The sequence below is a fragment of the Rhinolophus sinicus genome, chromosome 8, assembly GCF_057876585.1.
Source record: "Rhinolophus sinicus isolate RSI-liver-muscle chromosome 8, RSI-T2T, whole genome shotgun sequence".
Classification (NCBI taxonomy): Eukaryota; Metazoa; Chordata; class Mammalia; order Chiroptera; family Rhinolophidae; genus Rhinolophus; species Rhinolophus sinicus.
Window position 1 is genome coordinate 55,368,225 of NC_142508.1, and position 16,224 is coordinate 55,384,448.

General features: G+C 39.3%; 1 protein-coding gene across 2 annotated transcripts in view; it reads right to left on the reverse strand.

The window, feature by feature from the left end:
- Positions 1–573: 573 nt before the first annotated feature.
- Positions 574–16,224, reverse strand: part of GAN (gigaxonin) — a 60,852-nt gene continuing 45,201 nt past the window's right edge. For both annotated transcript variants that reach the window (XM_074314526.2, XM_074314527.2), the window contains 2 exons: positions 13,632–13,741; positions 574–13,544 (listed from right to left, as the gene is read on the reverse strand). In XM_074314526.2, coding sequence (XP_074170627.1) covers positions 13,363–13,544; positions 13,632–13,741 — 292 coding nt within the window. In that variant the 3' untranslated portion in view covers positions 574–13,362. The remainder of the gene's footprint in view (positions 13,545–13,631; positions 13,742–16,224) is intronic.

Sequence of the window (16,224 nt, forward strand, 5' to 3'; positions counted from 1 at the left end):
GCCTTACGCCCTGCTGTATGACTGAAGATCAACATCCCGTTTCTTCTTCTCTCCGTGTGATTCCAGACTTGCCTCATGTAACTTGGACCTTACTGGTACACACTCTGTGCTCTTTGCCTCTTGCCTTCCGTGGGGATCTGCCTTTGACATTGTTTTAGTACCACTGTCTTTGTAGGTTTACAGTCTCTGGGCATGGTTGCAAGAGGACATGATAAAGAATTCCATTTTTCACAGATGGAATTCTCCAACATATAACTATACCCTTGACAACACGTTCCACTATTGCTCTTAAGTCTAATTTTTTTCTCTCCTCCAAGGAAAGGAAATTCGAAACTGTCTTTGGGGGAAGATAGCGTGGAGACTTACTCCAGTAGGGTGTGGAAGACCCCAAGGCAATGACTGGGCTGTGGCTGCCAAGGAGTTTATCAGACACCACGAGCCAGGATCCAGGGGGCTGACACCTATACTGTTCAAGCTGTGGCATAAGACAATATTCCATTCATAAATTAAGTCAAGCTGTACTGATGATGCTCAGTTAGCAGGAACCTCTGTAAAAATTAGAACCAATCAGAATGCCTTCCCCATCAAATTGTTTTATTAGGTTAAACAGCTTAAAGACAATTCATTGTGTTCAGTACCCTTCTAGAAAATATTTCAAGTTTTAAATGAACTTTCCAATACATAAAACAAAATTACTTTACCATACACAAATTTCAGATCAAAATACAACACTCTGTGTCTGTTTTCTTACAGTTATAAAACCCAGTCAATACAAACTACATACAAAAGATAAAACACTTTCACTGATCCTTGGTACAAGAGAACAGCACAACTGCAAGTGTTCCCAAAGCACAGGGCTTGTGCTCATGAGAAGGGATGGACCCCGCAGGAACCCCACAATAAACGGAAGTAGGAGAACAAAGTGCATGCTACTTGGTTTAAGGAAGTTAACACGTCCTTTTGCATCAGGCTTATTTGTAAACCATAAAGCAACTTTGTAAGAAAGTTCAAAATTACTAATTCAAAATTACTTCGACTTTGCTACATTTCATACCAGCAAAGAAATAGAAAATTACTCCACAGAACAAATACATTTGGACCACAGGATGTTTCAGACATGACGTTTCAGTGAAATCACATTAGCACAATTTCTCTACTACACTACTGAATTTGGGGAGTACAATTTTATAAGTTGCAACTTCCTGGTACTTCAAATATTTTGAACTCTCTGTATAATACAGTCTTTCATTTAGCTTAAGTATTTTTCATTGCAAATCCCTGTTTTTCAGTAGTAGGTGTTTCTTTAACGACCAGGATACCTATTCATACACAATACAACCTAATCTAAATACACGCCTAAGTAGACTTTTCAACTTGGAATCTTCCTAGATAATAAAAGCTGCAGGATTGAAGTTAAAAACCATTCTGTATGCACCATGTCAGAAAATGCAGATACATTCATTAAACAAAGATTTGTGTTTAACAGGGTGAATTTTAATATGGTTATTTTGGGAATCTGGTATTTATGTGATATTTATAGAATTTTCCTTATGGTATTAAAAGCAACAAAATGACAAACCAAGAGTGTGCTGAAAACCGATTCTTGACAGGTTGACTGTCACGTATTTGGTGACTGTACCACACAGGCACCAGCCAATAGGAGTGACGCTGGCCATTCTGCTGGCCCAGGCCCAGGGTGAAGATCGGCCCTGAGTCTGGGAGTCAAACTGAATGTACAATCCTGTTTTAAGGGATTCCCTCGACAGTTTTCTCTCATAGCAGAAGACCTACGTCTGTGCTAGAAAACAAATGGATCTACACGTTTATGAGTTACGGATGGACCTCATTTACAGACAGATACAAACATCTTTGTCACCAGGATCATGCAGTGATAAAAATGAAGTCTGCCAGAGCCTGCCTGAGGTGCTTCTGCCATACAGCTTCTGATGAGGATGGAGCAAATGGGTAGAGAGGTGCTTTTGTTACATCGGCTGATCACGCCCAGGTCTATTAATATGTATTGCAGAATTGGCTGCAATGGTTGTTCAGCATTTCTGAAGCCATGATTATTTTTTTTATGATTGTCACAATTCCCAAATGGTATGATTCAAAACAAAATAAGTACCACTATGTCACTGGTGGCTTGAAGGGGTTACACAGGTGAGGACCCAAACAAAAGCTGTGTTACAAATGAGTCAAAATGAAAAGATCCCATGGGCAGAAAAAGCTACTGATCAGTTATTAAGCAAGTTTTGCTAAATAGCCTGTGCTTTTCTCAACTAAAGGCCACGTGACACATTTCCCACCATAAAATTATCTACTCCATGGATTTTGGGTGATCTGTTTTCATGCCCAACTTGAATTTTGAGGTCCCGCATAGGAAGATGCTATATAAACCCACATAAATGGAAGGTTTGTGTTTAAACTGATGATATCCCTTTGCCCCATGTACTAGAGCCTACATATTTTTTTTTTTTACAAAGCCTAAGAGTCAAATTCAATGAGCATATGCTAGATTAATAATAATGAATTTATTTTCTGGAGTGTCTTCTGAAACAAAAATTCCTTTTGAAAAAAATAAGAAAAGGTCTCCCTTATTGTAAACAAGCAATTCTAATTTCTTAGTTGATACACAGTTTGGAGTGCAGTGTGTTTTAGTCAGAGCTAAAGCGAGAAGGACACAACGGCCCGACTGCTCTAATGCACACACGCCAGCAGGAATGGTGCAGAGCACAGCCCACATGGGGCGGCCCGGGCAGGTCTGCAGGCGGCCATGGCTGAACTCGCTTATGCCAGTTTCCAGGAGCTGCCCAGACCGTGAGCGCATCCCTCGGACACTTTGGGGCCCGCACAGTGCCTCTCGGCTGGTGCTGAGGTAGTACGTGTGGCACCTGAGCCCCCTCTCCTGGCTCAGAGGAGCCTTGGGGGCCCCCAGGTTGGTGTGGAAGGTGGGATTCACCTGGGCCCCAGGGAGGCTGTTCTAGTCTAAGGAGCTTAAGGAGCCACAGAGCTATAGTTGGCGATGCCTCAGATGGAGAGAGGCTCTGGCCCCCGATTCTATCCTGGGAAGAGCAGAGCGGTGCAGACTTGGGAAGCTACCTGGGGCCTGGGTCACAGGTCTGGCTCTCTTGCAGCCAGGGAGTGCTGGCTGCGGGAAGTGCTAGTCACGAGCCCAGGTCAGGGGCTCCCAGAAGACCTTTTCAACAAATATTTTTAAGTTAATGGCCTAGGGAACTAGAACGCTCTTTCTTTGTGTTGTTTTGTTTTTTGAATACATAATTCAAACAGTTATAAAACCAGGCTGGGAGAGGTACGGGATGAGAAACAGAAGGCAAGATGGGAATGCGATTGCCAAGAAAAATGTATAAAAAAGCATACTCTTAACATGACCAAAGTAACGTCTTCTACTTTTTAACTAAAGTCCCTAAACTGGCACAGAAAGAAGTACCAGCTGCGGGAAGGGCCTATTTTCTCAGACAGATTCTACTTAGCAGTATCTTTGAGTAGTCACGATAGGACACAGGGAGGAAAAACAAGACTGGTTCAAACAAAAGGTTGTCAGTAAGTGAAGATGACTTAGGAAATGGGGAGAAAACACACACACACAAGTAAGAAAAACACAGATGGCTCCCCCCCCACCCCAAGGACCGGGGTGCGTGTCCAGCTTACGCTTGTTTCCTGTTTCGGGGCAGATCTTTCGTAAGGCAGGTGGGGTCAGGAAGAGACACACAGCAGTGGTGCCTTCCCTTTCCCTCCTTAACTGAGGGCAGATTGCAGTGTGTCTTCACAGAAGAGGGAGAGACAAACCATGAGGAATCAGGTCCTGTAGAGATCCTTCTCCAAGGACAGAATAGACCTGTTACTTATCAGCTTCCTTAAATCTGCGGAGGTACTAAGAGATTTAAAACAAAAAGTAAGGATCACTGTGCTAGTTGACAATGTGGTTTCAGGGAAATCTCTAGAAATGTGTTTCTGAAAGGTCTGCTGAAGATGGTTGTAGCTGTTGGCCACGGGCTACAATCAAGAGACTGTGAACTGTGGTGGGCAGAGAAGAAAGGAAGGGAGGAAAGAACAGGGGACAGAATATAGGTTAAAAGGAACAAATACTCCCCTCCTCAAAAACAATGTAAAAGTTCAAGTATGGAATCGTATTTTTTTTCTTTTTTACTAAAATGTTCTCAGACGCTCTCGGTTGCAAGGAGCTTTGGAGATCCTAACCAATACCCTGCTACAATGCAAGGATTCTCTCACTGACCCAGTCAGAGCTGTAGGGACTCACCCTTGGGAGAGCTTTTAGAGATGAGCGCTCAGGGCCACAGATGGCATCCGTTTGATCACAAGGCAACTCTATTTGAAAGTTCTAAAACTGACAGAAAAATTCAGTCTCTCCAGTTTCTGCCTGTTGGCCTGAGCTAGGCACTCTGGAGTAAGCTCCTGTGCTCATTCTACAGACTGCCTAACAGGCCAGGGCCTCAGGCCGTCAGAGATTCCTGTTACAGCTCCCAGAGTGCCTGTCACTCTGGCTGTCATCCTTTGGGTGGCCTCCTGACTTGGTCAGGCCTCTCAAACTGTGGTGCCTGGAACTGGCAGCTTAACGCAGTGGCCCAGGGGCCTAGCAATACAGCTCATGCACGGATGGAAGGAGCAGGACAGACTTCCTTTTCTAGTGAGCAGCCCTCCACACAGACACGTGCTGGTATTTTTTTAAACAGTTGGTTTATGTTCAAATTATCAATGACTCCCTGCCCCTTTTCTTTTTCAATTAGGAACTATCTTTCCTGAACCTAGACAGAGACTTCATATTTAGTCATTTTATTCGACTGTAAAGAGCACTGCAGACCCTGATACCCAACACTTAATCTCTTTTTACTGCCTTTTATTTTTTTTATACAAGTGACTAATAAAAATGTTGAAATCGGACCCTGTACCTCAGTGCACGTTCACAAGGATCCATTCTTATCAACACAGTCTTCGTGTGGATATTCGGTCTATTTCTCAGCCCTTTCAACCCTATTTCTACTTCCTTTTCTCATTCACAAAGATATCAAGAATGACTTTATCAAATGTCTAATTGAAATCAAGATAATCTGGGCACAACATATACTGATGAATCTACCAGTCCCATAACCTGAACTGGAAAGGAAGTGGTATTATAAAAAAAATTAAGTAGCTCACTTTTGTATCACTTTGTTAAATAACCCTTCTTTATTTGAAGGTACAAAAGTTCTACACACACACACACACACACACACACACACACACACACACACATACACGAGTACTGCTAACACAAATTTTGTTTGTCCGCTTGTTTTTAAGTTTCACATCACATCACATCCAAGTTAAGAAAGCACAGTTTAGGTCTACTGATCTCAAACAGGGGTCTAGAAAATATCCTGTTTATTTGACCAGTACTATAGTCTATTACTTTTGAGAATTTGGGGAAAAAAGAAAAAAGTAACTATGGTAAAGAGTTTTAAGTACTACTAGAGGGCTTCATTAGGCAAATTCTGAATTGAGGATTATTCGTAACAACTCTAAGTATTCTAAACACATATTTGGGATGTTTCAGCTATCCAGAATCAAATTTAAATATTAGGGAAGTAGAAGGAGAGTGGTGGCATGGGTCCAGAAAGTAATCTCATTTACACAAACATACATTTACTTGTCTATCACGTGGCAGCAGACATGAGAATGAAGAAAGCACTAAGGCTGGGGATATTGAGTGCGGGGCAGCCCCTGTCCCCCAGGACCTGACATAACCAGTGACTAGAGGCTGAGACGAGTGGCAATTGACAGCCCCACCATTTGTGTGCTAGGCACCAACCAGCCCGAGCTCTCACCTGCATCACTTCACTGAATCCTCACAGCAGCGCTAAGAGGTGAATACTTGTTATCCCACTTCCGCAGGTAGGAAACCCAGCTTCAGGGTTAAAGGGCTTCCAAAGGTCACAAAACCGTCAGCGGTGGAAATCTTCACACCCACATGCGCCTGGCACAAGCCCACACATGTTCATAACCACCAGGTTTGCTCGGGAAAGGACATCAAATGTTTACAGATGTTTTCCTCAAAATAATTAAAATACGGTTTGGGACTTTAAAGGGGTAGGCCTGGGTTCTCTTGGAAACCACTTAAGGAAATGTCTCAGGGCCTCCTGCCAAACCCACATGGTGCTGACCTGCTGCCATCTGAGGAGAAACTGCCATTCTACTGTCAGGAGCAAGCCCTCGCAAAAGCCCTCTAAAAAGCACACGTAGGAAAACTAAATCTGATGAACGCATAAACACAGTTACGTTTTTAGGTTTTACCGGGTACGTACGTAAGTTATTCCTAGTAGGCTAGGTTTTTAGGAATGGGTGTGATTCTTCTGGGTACTAGGGATAGTGAGTAATTCCTCTAAGAAATCACTGGAAGGGAAGGTCTGTCTACAAGAACTGATGGGCTTCACAGCTCCCCGCAACTTACAGGCCAGGTAAGCTGGGCAGGCACAGCCCAACATGTGCCATGTGGGGAAGGTACATACAGGAAATGAGCAAGGTGGAGCATTCCACTGACACTTAGAACAAACCTGATTACTCACGATTTTAAGTACAATGCAATTCTAGGGTGTTCAGCCAACCTCAATCCTGCACTTAGGAAACATTTCCAGGGTTTCACTTTAAAATCCCAAGTCATCAGAACTAAAAGAGAAGAAGAATCTAGTAATGAGCCTATATTTTCATCAAAACGAAAGATTCTTGGGCAACAAATTCATGAAAATACACTTAATAGATCCTTAAAGTGTTCACAATAGCACCTTATAGAAAATCAAAAATAGTCTCCCCAAGCATCTAAATTCCTAACACTGGGTCAAACTACAGATAGACAAATTTCCTGTCTGATCCCAACAAGGATGGAAATTACACTTTCTGTTTTACACAGCAGTGGTGTTTAAATATACTACTTTTCTACGTTATGAAAACATAGTCTTTTAAAGACTCTTTAAAGTTCAAGTTGAGTTTCAAGTAATCACTTTGCAGCAGCTCTAGGAGAATTATTGTTCCTCCTGATTAAAAGTGCCTATTTAAAAAAAAAAAAAAAAAAAAGGAAAATATGCCTTAGAGAATTGTATTCCTCAAGGCCGCTTACTGCTTGCTTCCAGGCTTTTGTTAAAGGACAGAATGTGTTGAATTCTTCTAAATTGGCAGGGGATCAAGCACAACACTACATAATGAGGTAGCTGAGAACAGAGTTTTTCCTATAAACACAAAGAACAAGGGAATAAGTGCATGTAGTTCTCATCCAATTAAACAGGAAACATGATAAAGCAAGTTACGTATAGTCATATTTAAACTAAGTTCACTGGTTTAACTTGAAAAAATATAACCCAAGGTTCAAAGGTACAGTTTACTTGTAATTGATGAATAAGAACAATAAGAATAAGGTACTTAAAAACCTATGATTTGTACTGAAATGCTAAAAAGAAAGTTCTAATAAATATAATTCACCAACCAGAAAGTAAGATGAACCTACGTGGACTTGGAGGTCTGAATTACTTGAAGTGACTGTTTATTTACATGGGTCCCATTGACTGGCTCATCTTCCATTTCATCTCACGCAGTATGTGCCAGACTCTGCGGGCTGCCATCCTCCTCCTACTCACACCCTGTCTAATTCACGTCACAGTGATTTAAGAATTTACAACTTTTATGGGCCATGAGGACATTAATATCAAAATTATAATTAGCCCAAGTTTCAGCTGAATAGCAATTTAAAGATTCATTTTTAATCTCAAAATAAAAAAGAGAAGGCAACAGACATTTCTCACTAGATAATTATGCAACATTGTTGTAGATATTTAATTATCTAAGATTCTGTTATTTAATTATCTAAGATTCTGTTATTAGATATTTGAAAGGGACGGAGTTTAAAAATGCAATCACTTAGAGAACTTCAATGATAGAATTAAAAAAGAAAAACTTTCCTCAACTGTATATATCGGACCACACAATATAGTCATAACTGAGCTCTTCAGATGTCACATACACGGAACTTTTGCAATGAGACAAAGTTGATACTTTTAAAATGAAAATAACAACAGACTTCCTTCTGAAAAATATACGAACAATTTTAAAAGTTATCAGCTGGCTTGTCAACAGCAACAACAAAAAATTAGAAAAACTCTATAGTTCAATACTCACTATTGAGACTTCACTGCCAGCAGGGGGACAAAGTCTTAAGCTAAGTTCATGGTTTTCTCAAATATGGGCAAGGGGGTCATTCCTCACCTATATACCATAAATTTCTATAATTTCTGAACCGGCTGGAAAGACTACTCCAGGGATTATTAAAAAGCTAGCAAAATACTTTTCTTAACATTCTAAGACGCAATTTCTTTCCCCTACTGATTACATGTGGCAAGAAAGGGAAGTATTAGGTTGGTACAAAAGCAACTGCGGTTTTTGTAATTGTTTTTAACTTTTTAAACCACAATTACTTTTGCACCAATCTAATATAAACGAAGCTTTAGCCCTTTAAAGTAAAAACAGCTTCTTTCAAAAACAAATACTTACTACTCCTGTTCTTACAACCCTAGTAAATTCTGAAATTTCCTATAGTTAACTGACAAAGAAAACCAAAGATCCTTCAGCTTATGTCTGCACAACTTGCAAAAAAATATGTTTGGGGGTTTAAGTTATACCACAAATGACTGATATGATTATAAAACTTCTTGTATGCCTAGGAAATAAAGCAACAGTCTAATAAGCTGAACGGGGAAGTGATAACCCAAAGGCCTGGGTTCTGCTTTTGGTTTCCACTCCCACCTGCAGCGGGGAATGAATCTGCACCTCTCGGGCCTCAGACTGCTGTCTGTCTAGTGGAGAGCGCGGCACCATCACAGAGATGTGAGGATCAAAGCAGTACGTTCTGGAAAAGATTTTGAGCCCCATATAAAAAGCGATAAATAAAACCCACCAGTAAATGTGATAAACGTTAGTAGGTGTGCTAAGCACAGGGTCTCAACAATCCTACAGGACATATGGAGACCACAGAGTTGTATGTCACCTATGTCAGGCACTTGCATTTTTCATTCTGTGCTAGTTTCCCACTCTATTATGAGGCCAGCCCATTTGTGTACAGTCTCTCATTTAAAAGCCAGCAAAATAAGTCACTCCCAGAGAGTACTTTTCAGTCCCGTGAAGGACGTCTCTTGGATCACAAGCATACTATATTCACTGGTCAAACATTTATTGGCTGCTTACTGTGTGCTAAGCACTGAGATCAGCGAATGACTAAGGTGGGTCCCCTGCCCACAAGGAGTTTACAACCTAGGAGGAGGGCAGTATTACATCTGCCTCACTGTTAAGTTCCCCAGAAATCCAAGCAGAATTCTTAATAGGCACTCAATAAACATTTGTTGATTAAACCCAGGGCAGGCTTTTCTGTACCAGTCTCCTCTCTCACCGACTTCCCCAAGGCTCACAAGCCCAAGGGGCAGCCACTGAAGGGTAGCTTCCCCGTTCCCTTCCACCGGGTGCTTTTTAAGGGGATTTCAGCACTTTTTAAATCGATGCAGTGAAAGTGCTACCTCATTCTTTCCCCCAGATAATCAAATGTCTTCATCTGACCACGGAGGCCTCCTCTTAAATAAAGAAAGCCAACATTCTGGAAGGTAATACAGCAGTGGTGGTTTTAGCGCTCCTTGGAAAACATTTTGGGATCCCTGGTTTGGTACAATGAAGTAGGAACCAAATGGAACACCAATGGACCAAGGCAGCTAACACATTTCATTAAAGACCTCACTTACTGCCATGAGTAACTGAGGTGCCACAGTGAAGACTGCCTTATCTTTTACCATGTCAATATAAAGAATGTATTTCCTGCACATTGCCTCGGGAACCCCCTCCCCACTTACAAAGGATAAAAAAGGCACTTCTAAAGCACCACTGAAGAAAGTGCCATCTTTAAAGCGGTAGTGCAATATAATAGAACCCTTCAATACAAACAACATAGCGTCCAACACCCCCAAATGTTCTTTTTTGGTTGCTACAGTTTGAAAAAAGCCTACTGTTAGCTATCAACTCCTCACAGCAATGAAATCATGAATTAATGAAATAAACAATGAATTTAGAAGTTTCTTAGGCCAAATCTTTACAGCATACCAACTACTAGTTGGTAAACATTGTTCCTAATCCCACTCCAAAAAAGAAATGCAAACACCAAGTAAAACTTACTATAAACTATGAATATATCAATATTTACACTCAACATGAGTTTAACACAGTAGTATAAACTGAAGGGCCACAGGCTCAAGAATTTATCGGAAGCACCAGGAGACAGTAATATATGTAGTTTGGAACTACAATTCAAAAAGTAAACATATACAGACAGATTTACCAAGTCACGTAAAACTAACTCTCTGTCTCTCTCTCCTTCTCTCTCTCATCTCTCGCTTTTTCCTCTCACAGAATATAAGCATGATCACGAAAGAATAAAAAACTTCATTTTAAACACTTAAATCTTTGAAAAATCTACATTTGGATGTGTTAAACAGAGAAACAAACAAACCTACTTTAGACTGTAGCGTAGGAGAGATTCTTTAATTATTCACTTACTCTAACCTGAGACTACTTTCCTTCTGTTGGTGGGATAAGGAAAATAAATTGCACTTCCCCAAAAGATATTATATTAAAAATTTTAAGATCTATCCTCAGCGGCCAATTCCAACATACACCTGGTAAAAGTGCCTTATGGAAAAAGAAGTATCAAAAATTCATCAAGAAAAGATGTTTCAAGGCATAAGTGGAATGTTAAAACACAAACCTGCATGAAATGAGTTAAAATTTATTTCACAATACTGAAATAACTGCAATTTACAAAAAAAGGTCATGATTAATTTTGGAACGTAATAAAATTAAATACATCCCTACACTTCAACATAATATTTTTATCTTTATATATAGTAAAATAATAGTTTGGCACTTAGTAGCTTTTGTTGGTTATTGCATCCCATATTATGTGGCAAATTTTTTAAAAATTCCCTAATTTCTGCAGCTACTGTGTCAATAAACTTAATTTAAAACAAAAAACCAAAAAACAAAATAAAAATACTACTTTCTAAAATGAATTGATCAAGTCATACAGGCACTGATAATATTGCAGTAGGGACCCATTCACTCCTAAACAAAAAATTGTCTCCTTAGAAAGGCCTGGCATAGACTGGGAAGAATTTTAAACTTCAATTAAAAGAAAAAAAAGAGAATCGCTGATTGTCATGGCTTTAATAAAACGTTAGTTACTACTTGAAATACTTCAACAGCTTCTGAATGCTGAGGTTGTGTTCTGCACAAGGTTTTACCCAAGAAAATTCACTTTCTCAGCAATTTGTTTTCTCATGTCTAATTATAAAGTTTTCTTTCTTTGCAATGGCCATGTAGCTTGCTTTGATTAAAAAGATAGCCAAAATGTCATTGGGAAAGTGTGCAGATAACAGCTAACTGGTACAAGATACAAGAAAAAAAAAAAGAGGGCCAGTCATGATTTACAAATCGAATTTGATCGTGTTACATGAATGTGTGGCAAGTCTGGCCTAGCGTCTCTGATAGAGAAGATAAAAACCTCAGACCTCTGTTACCAAACTCTTCTGCCAGAATGGAGAGCGAATGTACCACACATAACATTCTTTAGAAACCCCACGGGTAAGGCTCCTTTCAGCAACTTTTATAGCATTGTGTAGACTTCTGATGGGTGTAAAAAAGAAAAACCAAACCAAACACCGCTCACCCCTTTTTCTGTTCATGGTGGGAAAACATAAGCGACATTTCATATGCATGTTAATAGCATATAAACATTCCATATAGGACATTTCTAGAAGAAATTCCTGGTCTCAAATTTACAACCAAAGGATACATTTATACATTAATCATTAAGACAAAATGCTGCTTCTTAGAGCCATATTCTAAGAGGAAAAAAAGCTGTAGAAAATAATTAAAAATGAAGACTTCTATATTAAATTGATTAGAAATCTGATATTGCATAAAATTCAAATTATGAAGTAATCAAGCACTTTGAAGTCCCTAATTTTACACTAAGATAGTATAATTTGAATGGAAAACAAAGTATCTTACAAGATAAATGCTACTAATGACAGATGTTTTTCCCCCAATGGTTAGTGGAATAGAGTGGGTTGGCATGGAAGTGAAAGATAGGAAAGAAGGAAAAGATTAATTTGCTGTACTATGAACAGAATAAAATTAAGCTGAGGTAGTTTATTCTACCAGCCAAACTTTACTTGTAACGTAATTTGTCTAAACTGTTACTAGTGAACGGCATTGAGAAAATTCTACTACAAAGACTAGATTCTTAACATGTTTGCATTCTAAGACAAGTTTTCAAATCCTAAACAATAGTAAACAAGACTTTGTGTGCTTTCAGACAGATTATTTAAAAAAGTTTTTGATCCCTTTGTATTTTATCTGGACATTTTTTTTTTTATTTTTTATTTTTGTTTAAGTCACTGCAGACCTTTATTATTTGCCTGACTCAGGTCTTTCTTTTACAAAACCTCCTACTTGCTAATATCCTCATATTTATAAAATGGTGCTGATTAATTGGAAAGGAAGAGTGGCACTGCATGAGATCCTTCACAACTCCAAGAGCACTGCTCCAGAAATTACGGCATGATGTACCTTAATCTAAATTAACGTAGAAGTTAGCAACTTCCTTTAAATTCACATGAGGGCTGTAACCTGACTCATGAATTTATTCAGTGTTTACTAAGATAGAATGTCATCAAAGAGAAATTTTATCTTAGTTTCATCATAATACAGTTTAAAAAAGATTCTCAGCACAAAGTACTAGGAGTAACTGGAGACTAGCTGGCATACAGTCCAATCTAACATTTTAGGCACAAACCTTAATTGTTGGGCAGGGTTAGGCATATGTCCTCCCAAGTGCAGTAGAAAAGCAGTCTTGGTATGTTTGGATATGTTGATTTGCATATATGGATTTTTGTTTGTTTACCAAAGCCAGGTACACAGCAGTCAGATACGAGTTCCCTTCAGGGAAAATGCACCTTAGTATTTTAACTTCAGCATTTTACATTATACCGATTCCCACTTCCCTCTTCCTTTTGACATTCACTAGCCTCCATTTGTCTATAGACACTAACTGGAGGACTGATTCCTCCTAGCTAGTTTTTCAAGTTACGTGCTCTCCCAAACAAGAGCCGGAGCTCAGGCTTCTAAGCCTTAGAAAGCCACTAGAGTTACCATACGAAGCCTGGCACGCAGAGCAAGATTCGCTGCCATCTCTGTTCCCCTCACGCAAAGCCATGTCACGGTGCACTTGGTCAGGAGCTCTGCTTCTACTCTGCTTCCTCTTCAAGGTGAATGAACACGGATACGGAATAAGCCTTGCTGAAGCTGCAGGCGGAAAAGCTTGCAATTTGCAATACGTAAGGCTGCACACCCGGTGCGGCGAAGGTCGGATGGAAGGAGTGGTTTAGTGTGGTGCCAGGTGCCTGTGCTTCTTTTAAACTCACGCACGTAATCGTAATTGGTACCTAAAGCATGAGAATAAGCAATGGTGAGACAACATGCCTCCGAACCACTAGGAAACAGTTCTGACAAAATCACCGTAACATTCTTACCTGTATCAAGGTCTCCGATAACATAAATACTGGCTCCTATGGGTACAGCTCCATAAACAAAAGATGAACTGGCGGGGATGCATAAATTCTGGTCATTAAGATAGATCCATCTGAAAACAAACAGACCAAAACTTGGTGAGTCTCCAACAGAACTAGGCCCTGAGCCAGGAAATCCTAACCCCACATTCTACTTCTGGATAACCACTGATTACTGTCACGATTGGTATTAGTTTTGTCTGTTCTAGAATGTCATATATATATTGAATCACAAACAGTGTGCACTTTTCAATGTGTTCCTTTTGCTCAGCACAATGTTTCTGAGGTTTATCCATGTTGCCACCTGCATCAATAATTTGTTTCTTTTTATTTCTTAGTAGTATTCCATTATATGGCTATACCAGGGTTTACTTATCCATTCACCTGCTCATGCTCATTTGGGTAGCACCCAGTTTTGGCTATTGTAATAAAGCTGTTTTGGACATTAGAGTGCAAATTTTTTTGGTAAACTTATGTTATAGATTTGCTTGGTTATATGATTAATAGTATCTTTCACTTGATAAAAAAATGCCTCGCTGTGTTCCAAGGTACTGTGCCGTTTTGCATCCCATTTAGCAATGTCTAAGAATTCCAACTGCTTGGCATTAATGCCAGCTCTTGGTACTGTCAAACTTTTCCCTTTTATCCACATTAGTGCTCTGAAGACTAATGATGTTGAACATCTCTGCATGTGCTTATTGGCCATTTTATAATATATATCTTCATTTGTGAAATGTCTGTTCAAAGATTTGCTCATTTTTAAAATTGTGTTTTCCCTCTCCTTACTGCATTGTAAGATTCCTTATAGTTGTGGATACAAGTCCTTTGTTAGATATATGTATCATGAATATTTTTCTCGGTACGTAGATTGTCTTTTCATTTTTTTAAGGGAGCCTTTTGAAGGACAGATGTTTTTCATTTTGATGAATTCCAATTTATCCTTTTTTCTTCTTATAGTTCATGCTTTCTGCATCCTTCTAGGAAATCTTTACCTATAATACTCCAAGGTTGCAAAGATTTTCCTTCTATGCTCTTTTCTGGAAATTTCATGGTTTCAGCTCTTACATTTAGGTTTTATGATACATTCCAAGTTAATTTTTGTGTATGGTAGGAGGTAAGAGTCAAAGTTCTTTTTTCCCCATACATATATCTAGTTGCTCCAGTATCATTTGCTGAAAAGACGTTTCTTTCCCCCACTAAATTGCCTTGGCACTTCTGTTGAAAATCAATTTAATAACCACTAAAAGGATCCAATGCTCCATGAAGAAGTGGTTGATTCCACAGCTGAGACAGAAAATACAAGATGAGCCTTGTACTGCCAGATAGAAGTGCTTAAAAAAGGATGGGCATGCCTAAAGGACACAGGAGCTGATATGAAGTAGCTCCCAATGGCAAAGCTGGAAAAAATTGAGCAACAAAATAATGATAGTATTAGATTTATAACTCATAGAATAAAATAAACATCCCATAGTCCATACTAATATAAATAAATAATTGCATACATTTAAAAAAAAATAGGGAGAAGGGACAGGTTTCCTTTTTGGAATTCCAGTCAACAAATGTAGAAGGAATGAGGGAAATAGAAAAATCACCATTAGGCAAACACCATAGTAACAACTCCTGGAGGCTGGTCCCCCGATGGGTGCTTAATTACTGGTGAAAGTGTGCCGAGAAACAGTATGCATGCATATTCGCAAATTCTCTCTTCCAGGATATTTATTAATTACAGAGGGAAAAACAGTAACTGCATGGTGGAGAAACCCAACAGACATCATTTTAACAGGGTAATCAAGATCAGCATCACCAGGAAAAAGACATATTGACATCACGTCCTTCCCGACGTGCAGAGAAGGGTACAACCTGACCTCTGTGGTATTCTTGCCCCAAATACTCAATCACAGCCTAATAAGAAAAAATCATTAGACAAACCTGAATTAAGAGAGCCTATGAAAAACTGACGAATAATCTTTAAGAGTATTATGAAAGACTGAGGAACGTCACAGATGAAAGGAGACTGAAAACATTACAACAACCGAGTACAATGTTGGATCCTGGATTGGATCCTGAAGCACAGTGAGAAAGATACTGGCAGACGAGCTGGTGAAATTCAAATAAAGTCTGTAGTTTACTTAATAATATTGTACCAGCGTAAATATTTTGGTTTTGATATCTGTACTATAGTTATTTAAGACGTTAACATGAGGGGAAGCTGGGTGAATGGTTTATGGGAACTCTATTTTTGCAACTTTTCTACAAGTCTAAAATTATTCCAAAATAAAAGTTGCATTTTTTTGCTTAAAAACAAACAAACAAACAAACAAACAAACTAGACTCTGCTGTGTAATGATGTTCACTCAAGGTAATTTGACCAATTTCCCTTTAATACCTAGAGGCACAACCTGGTCATAATAGACCTCAGTTAGACCTCAGGGATGTAGCTACACCCTTAAGAACTCCCAAAGTCCAGGCCGACACTCATGGGAACATACAGGTGTATGGGCATTGCTCCTGGTATCTCCAACTCCATAGGTCTAGAGCGTCTCGATGCTAAACACAA